Consider the following 7,785-nt stretch of genomic DNA (forward strand, 5'->3'; position numbering starts at 1 on the left):
TCCCACGGGTCTGACACTACAAAGGCAGGCGTGGGTGCGCCTCAATTGTCTCATTACGGGCGTCGGGCTTTTCCGCTCAACCATGCACCAATGGGGAATGGCATCTCTCTTCTTGTGAATGTGATGCTGAGAAACAGACCGCAGACCACATCATCAATGACTGTACCATTTTCAAGCCACCTAACGGAGTGGAAGGTCTGCGTGTCATGGATGATGAAACCAAAGACTGGATGCTCTCTAGTAGCCTTCCAGCTTAGTCCGGGAACATCGTGAATCAGGGGCGGTAAAGAATAGACCCTAGGCCCCAGAGACTCACACGACGACGAGAACTATTTGCACATTAGTTAAAATTACGTATTGATTCAGTCAATTTTCTGCTCAAATAAGAACATAAAGAAGCTCATGTAGAAGTAAACCAGTTAAAATGGAACACATTCTGATGTTGATTTGAATACTTATGACATCGTTGGCATGGGCAGGTGATACTGAAGACCCCAATTTGGTAACTTGGTGGTTCCATGTAACTACCATTTCGACTGATCCTCCATTAGGTTAACATTACTTCATCACTATAACTTCTGTAAATAAATTTTTCTACAGAATACAGATCTCCTTACCTACAACATGAATTCAATTAACGTATTCGGTGGTTTTTGACCAGAAGACATTGCTTTAACCAAACTGAGTTTATATCTGCTTCACAAACGCAGTTTTCGCATTGCAATTTTAAAAATCAAAGCTTTATGATCACACAATCACAAAAATCAAATATACCAGCACTGATGTAAGATCAATGGTTTATGACTTTCCAAATAAAGTTTAAAATTATTGAAATTATTGTGATAAGTCTGTAAGTCTGTTTAAAATACATGACAGGTCTTAGTATTTACAAACCAGTGACAGAGTTTTCCCAAACGCCTTGCTGCCCACAGGTCCGAATGTCTCGGCCGTACACTGCATAACCTTCGTTGCATTCAAGTTTACATTCAAACCCGGCAACACTGTAGTCGGTCACGCAGGTTATAGGAATGATCTGAAAGGTGATTAAATGTTTGGACAGGGTTGAAGCCAGGAAACGCTGTGCAATAGCATTGACAGGAGTGTACAGGGGGTACTTTTGGACCCGGGCCAGGGATAATTTTAGGGGCCTGAAACCTTTTCAAGGGGCCTAGACACATGAAGAAACCACAGCGTATTCTTTGGATACAGTGCGTTTTTCTTAATAAACGTCAAGATGTGGGACTAGGGGATCTCATTCGTACCGGGCTCAAAATAACCTCTCAACGGCCATGACACTATGTAATAGATGAGAGTTTTGGTAATATGAAATTTTGTGAGCATAGAATGAAAGAATTATTTTAATCTTCTATAGCCTACTTGATCGTTTTATTACTTTCATACTACATTGCAGTGACCTTTAACTCAAACTTGGGACTAACTGCTGACACATCAAAACGGAGTCGCTGACTCATCAAAACGGAGTTGCTGATTCATCAAAACGGAGTTGCTGAGGAATACCGGTACGAGTGTTCCAACTGCTACTTTCAAACAGTTGGCTTAAGGTGACTGCTCAAAGCATGAAATAGATGTGGGGCATTTTTCAGACCATGGGAATTAAGGAAAAGCAACTGTCAATAATATATTTTGTCAACAATGCTTTCAATGCCGAAACCCTCACTTCTAACAGAAACAAAAATGTAGGCCACAATGTAAAACGCCACCTTGCCGTTTGCTGGCTTAGTTTGAGCTGGACACACGCGGGCGCAAGTGAGTGCATTTCCAGACCAGGTTCCATTCCTAAAACAAGTTCGTGTCACGGACTGGTCAAAGGTAGAGGTCCCAGACGCTCTTTCGGTTATCCGAAATTCTTCGAAGCACGAATACAAGCATATGGTCCCAGGCAGCACCCCGATAGTGCTCCCGAAGCATTCCAGAGGGGAGACCGTGGCATGGCTGGGCATGGCCAACGTTTGGCAACGTTCTAGGAAGAAAAGAGATCAGTGGCGGTTATGAGGTTTGGTATACAAATGATATGGGTGAGATACAAAGCATACAAATGCTGGATATTAAAATTTTAAATGGCGGTTTTGAGTTATGTGGCTATACCAACATTTCAATTATGATGCACTGCCATCCTTTTCCTTGTGTTCCTGCATTGCTGCAGTTGCTATTAAATTGTTTTCATTTGATTCATTTAACCACAGAAATTACTGTATAGACTGCGTTGAATCTGTTTGAATAAGCTGAAGATGCTATACAACAGCGAAATCGATTCTTATGCCAGAGATTAGATTATTGTGCAAAAGCCAGCATTAGATGAATGTCAATTGACAGCCATGTGAGCTTGACCAGGAAAGATACTTAAGTGTTTTTACTTGCGCAGTATGAACCAGCCCCAGACCACCTGCCATCCCATTGGCACACACGACTGGCTTGACCAATAAGCTCGTAACCACTGTCGCACCGGTATGTGCAAGTCGAGTTTTCTACGGGTGTTTGCTGAGTGGAACACCTGGAAGCAAGTGAAAGCGAGTTCTGCGCTTATGTGACAATAGTCGCTCATTATGTTTCTCGACAGCCGATTTGTAACAAGAATTGACAGCGATAGACACCGTGTTTCGCTCATGAGGCTGGGCTCGTCAGTATCGCATACTGCTTCATGGGGGAAACACGGTGTATATTGCTGTCAATTCTTGGTGCAATCGGCTGCCGAGAAATATGGTTGATTGGATGGTCTAAATGGCGAGCGTGGAAGCTACACTGCTATGGTTAGCGAATCGCAACTGCTCGCTGTACTAGTGAGTGCTCAGCCTTATGCTGATAGCCAGAAGAACGCTCCTTTCTTCACAGTTCGTTCATTAACTATATCAGTCGCAAAGCTCATAGAAGGAAGCAAAGCGATGTGAAGCCAAACGTTAGAAATTGTTTCATTTTTACACCAATTCAACATTAGCAGACTTTGAATCAATGTAAAAATGAGCTTAATCAACATTAAGAACCAGATTGAACCACAAGACTAAAAAATAGGACTATTTGCTGCAAGTAGTATAGGCTTACGTCAACTGGCCAAAGTCTGGCGCTTCTAGGGTAGGACATGCTATGACACAGTAGAATTTGATGGTGGACCATATCCCTTGTGCCAGGCACCTTGTATCCGTATGCGATCCGTTTCCGAGAGCATATCCGGAAAGGCATTCAAACTTACATTCTTGGTCCTGGAGAAAACAATTGCGTAAATCCAGTTACAGCCAGTCACAACCAGTTATGATGAACAAACTTTAGGTAGAGGCATCAATCATGCGTTAAACGAGTCAAGCGATGTACTTTGTTGAAAACGTGAGTTGAAGAACTGTTCAAGATACGACTTTTGAAATAAAGCAAGTTAAAGTTATATCAACGCTGTTTAATGTTTCTCGGCAGCCGCCGAACAACATTTAGTTGACTGGATGGTCTAAATGGCTAGAGTGGATGTTACACCGACCGCTACGGTTAGCGAATCGCAACTGCTCGCTGTACAAGTGAGTGCTCAGCCTTGTGCTGATAGCCGGGAAGAACGCCCCTTTCTTCACAACGCTGTTTAATCTTCTATTTCTATGCAAACATCAGCGAGTGTTATAGCGAAATTAAGCCGCTTTTTTGAATGAAATTTTGTGCCAAGACAGGCATTGCCCATTACATAAAACATATACAACATATTTAAACCTTTGGAAGCAGGTTTAAATGGATGAAAAGTAAAAGGTTTAAGTTTAAATGGGTGAAAGGAAAAGGTTTGACAAGGAAAAAGTTTAAATGGTCGAAAGGTGCATTTTGAGAACAAAGTATTAAAGTATAGGCACTAAAATTCACGTAGTTCAATCTAATATTGTAAAATCATCATCATCATCATCATAATCCATCGTCGGTTTGTTCCCCACTAGTGGGGGTGGCCGATTGTTTCCGCGCAGCAATTGTTTTAATCCCTTTTCTCCATTTCACCCTGTCCCTTGCATCTTCCTCCTTCAGTCCGACTTTTTTAAATTCATCCTTCACTTGTTGTTTCCACGTTCTTCTTGGACGACCGCGTTTCCTCTTCCCATCCACCTTTAGATCTAGTGCCTTTCTAAGAAAACTTCCTTCCTCCCTCCTTATCACATGTCCATACCATCTTACTCCATTTGCCCTTGCCAGTTGGTCTATGGTCTCTCTCATCTCTAGCATATCCAATGTCTAAGTCAAAGTAACTTTCATAAGTTTGAGGGTCAGCAGGCTTTATAGTTATTTGAAAGGGTCTGTGACCACAAAAGTTTGGTACCACCTTTGTGGGCAGTTCTCTTCACCTGGTCAGCGTATAGCTCAGCGCATGTCTCGGGGTTTGTGGTACCCCCGACAGGGAGGGCGGCCGACAGGGGTGGACACAGGTACGTGGAGGCGTGGTGTGAAGCGCATAGGCTGTAATCCTGCGCAGCAGGGAAGCTAGTGTTCATCGCAAACCACGAGTAGTCGGCTTTGATATTCGTGACGTCGACGGCATAATTCGGGAGGCCGGGGAGATCGTCGACGTGGATCAATCGCGCGTTATCATCGTTGGTGTTGCCTGGAAAAATAAAGAAGCATCTTCAAACAGTCACTTGACACACCAAGTAGACAATGGCATACCTTGAAGTCTGTAAAATGTACATCAACTAGTAAAGATTTTAAACCAACCAGCAAACGTTGCCTTTTTTGATTGTTTTAATGTCGTTAGACGTTGAAACGACGTAAAAATGTAAGTTCGTCTGGTTGGGTATACGACTAAAGCCTTGTAGCTTCACCCAGCGAGCCAAGCACACGAAACGAGCCTTAAACTGAGACAAAGATTCTAACAGCTTTAACTTTACTTGAAGTTTCAAAGATCTCGTGATAATTTTAATCTATTAAGGCAAAACTATTCTTCGTGGGCCGTAAACGTAAATAGGTTCGTATGTATTAGCCTAATATGTGAATATAAAACATTGTACTAACTAGAAAAATTAGCTATAGAAGAAAACCTGCAATACAATTTCCAAGCTGAAGACATCGTTTGAATGTACAATAAAACAAACTGCATTTCAACTGTACCCTTCTAAACTTTATGCTTTTTTAGCTTACTTACACATTTTTGCAGATGACTGCAGTGTTACCGGATAGGATTAGATTCACTGGAAGGAGCCTGGCAACACTACTGCGATGAAGTAAACAAAAATAGCAGGTGGTGTAGTTTCATTGCACTTAGCCTTCCATAGGCCAAAATAAAGAACTTCAATAGCTGTACATGAAAATACAGTATAGGCCGTGCTTATTAAGTCCAACTTGGGACAAGACGATTTTGGGCTTATTAGGCGGGTGGGTCTATTAAGCGGGAAATGATTCTCTGCCATTCCTATACGATACATTCAGTAATTTTGGAGCGGACCACATTGGGCTTAATAAGCGTGTGGGTCTGTTAACCGTGTGATGAATAAGCGAGAAGACTGCTGTAGTAGACTATAGTGGCAAGTTCACCTACCGGTTAAGTAAGAACTTGACGCCCAGACATAGTGATCTTCGTATCTCAGGTTGACAAGGTAAGGCCTTCTGGCATCGGCTGAGCACTTCCACTGTTGAAGCTGGTCGAGTAAATTGCACTCTCGTAATTCCAACCTTAAAAACACCAGCGTCATGGCAACCTTGCTAGTTGGGTGGACGAGTGATATCCAGACGGAACAATAAGTCATTTTTACATTGATTCAACGTCTGCAGACGTTCGAAAGGACGATGGTTTGACATTAATCGAGAGCACGCTACTGTGCCTTTGGCACGACACTTAATAAAAAATGGACACAAGGACTAACTTCCTATCTTATCATCCGTTTAATTTTTATCCTCAATTTGTTCAATTTTATTCTTCAATTTTGTCAATTGCAGACAAAAACCTGGACACAAAAAAATTTTCCAGTAGATTTAATTGATGAAAAATCCCCAAACAGAGATTGACAGAGTGAAGTTTTCGGATTGTTGAAGTGTTGTTGGTGGAGAATTATTCCATTCACTAAGTGCCGCTTAATAGAGAGCAGTACTGAAATGCGTTGCTAAAGCGAACACCCTGAGAGTCGAACCAGCGCCGCATGATCTTGAGCCCGGCGCGTAACCACTGAGCTAGCGGGACTAAAGTTTTACTTGTTTACGGCGGGTATCGAACCGTCTTCCTTCGGCGAGTGGGAAAAACGTCCCCACCACTCGGCCACGCATCTGGTGGTTGTAAGGTAAGTGGGTTGCGCTGGATTTTGTATACAATAATAGAATCCGCTCAATGAACCAATCTCGGTCCCAAGATTTCACAAGCGGTGAACTTAGGTCTAATAAGCCGTGGATGCCATATTTAAAAGTATAAAAACTCCGTCTCAAACAATTGAATTTGACACGCGGATGGATATTAAGTGGATTTTAGTGGTAGTATTGTTTTTTGTTTGAATTGCTAAGAACTACACAACAAATATGGGTAATTCAAGGCTAGCGTGGGGGAAGGGTATCTGAGTCGCAAAACAATCTGCGTTATTTTATGTCTTGCCAGTACAGTCAGTAACTTAACATATTCAGTGCAAAAACGGTAGAAAGTTTAAGATATGTGATACATCCAGACCGGTATGTCACCCAAAAAGAAGAAAACTTAATTAATTTTTAACCTCATTAAACAATAAAGGCTTGTATCTAACAAGGTACTTGGCCCAACCCACACCAGCAGCCTTACCTTGCTCCGTGGACAAGACTAGTGGCCGCAAGACACAAACCAGTGTAGAGATGTCTCAACAGGTATGGGCCCTCCCAGGCCCATAAGTTTGACCTGCTTTGGGGGGTCCAGCTTGGACACTGCACCAGCACGACGGAGGGGTCTTTGCCAACGATGCCGTTGTACACCAAACAGTAATGCACTTTTGTACCGCCCACCTCTTTAACGGTTGATATGCGAAATGTTGGTTTGACTGAACAGAATTTTAAAAACGTTATTTGCTAAAAAATGGAAAAAAGAAGGGGTGTACCAAAAAACATCTGTCGGATCGGCCCATGAGGCAAGAGGATACAAAAAGGATTACAAAGGATAACAAACTGATTTATTTAGGTTCAACAAGTGAAAACAAAATTAGGCATTCACTTTCTAATCCTAAAAAAGGATTTTAAAGTCCATTAACTTTCACTTTCAGTGAAGCCTTATGTCCTTGAGATGTTGCTGATCTTTTCCATTATTTGCTAGAATGTCAATCGAAACAAAGTGATAATTTTGTCAAACAACCAACACAAAAATTGCCTACAAACGCAGTATGCAAGAGATCCGCTCCAAGTTCCATCGGCCCTGCAGAATATCCTGGTAGTTCCATGCGACAATGATGTCATATTAGGACAAACGGTGCGACACGAATCCCCTTCTACCTTGCCTTCACAAAGTGATGATATGTCTTGGCAAACGCCTGCGCAACAAACAATGTGCTGAAGGAAATACGATTTTTTTTTTTTTCGAAACCAGGGGGCTCTGACACAAAGATACTGCTGCGAACTTAGCATAGTATTCTAGTGAGGCGCATTTTCATCAAATAGTCTTGAAAAAAAGAAAATACCGAAAATGCCTCGAACAAAAAAAACAGTAGGCTACTTTGTCGAAATGTAACATTGCGAAGCATTTAAAAAAATACTGATTAGTTCACCACAATCCACTGACGTTTGCATGTTGGTGGGTTGTTCCATGTGTAAGCGCCAGCCACGCAATGCGTGCTGTCGGACATGTCGAAGCCGTACCCAGGCTCACAAGAGTACCTG

General features: G+C 42.2%; 1 protein-coding gene across 1 annotated transcript in view; it reads right to left on the reverse strand.

Annotated features, from left to right (window-relative positions):
- Nucleotides 1–7,776, reverse strand: part of LOC145768593 (sushi, von Willebrand factor type A, EGF and pentraxin domain-containing protein 1-like) — a 57,954-nt gene extending 50,178 nt beyond the window's left edge. Inside the window, exons 1-9 of the mRNA XM_082580122.1 lie at nt 7,688–7,776; nt 7,284–7,439; nt 6,725–6,956; nt 5,504–5,637; nt 4,317–4,573; nt 3,058–3,215; nt 2,376–2,512; nt 1,722–1,981; nt 895–1,033 (exon numbers count right to left, since the gene is read on the reverse strand). Of these exons, the coding sequence (XP_082436248.1) occupies nt 895–1,033; nt 1,722–1,981; nt 2,376–2,512; nt 3,058–3,215; nt 4,317–4,573; nt 5,504–5,637; nt 6,725–6,956; nt 7,284–7,439; nt 7,688–7,751 (1,537 nt within the window). The 5' untranslated portion in view covers nt 7,752–7,776. The remainder of the gene's footprint in view (nt 1–894; nt 1,034–1,721; nt 1,982–2,375; nt 2,513–3,057; nt 3,216–4,316; nt 4,574–5,503; nt 5,638–6,724; nt 6,957–7,283; nt 7,440–7,687) is intronic.
- Nucleotides 7,777–7,785: the final 9 nt, after the last annotated feature.

This window comes from Aplidium turbinatum, chromosome 4 (assembly GCF_918807975.1).
Source record: "Aplidium turbinatum chromosome 4, kaAplTurb1.1, whole genome shotgun sequence".
Taxonomy (NCBI): Eukaryota; Metazoa; Chordata; class Ascidiacea; order Aplousobranchia; family Polyclinidae; genus Aplidium; species Aplidium turbinatum.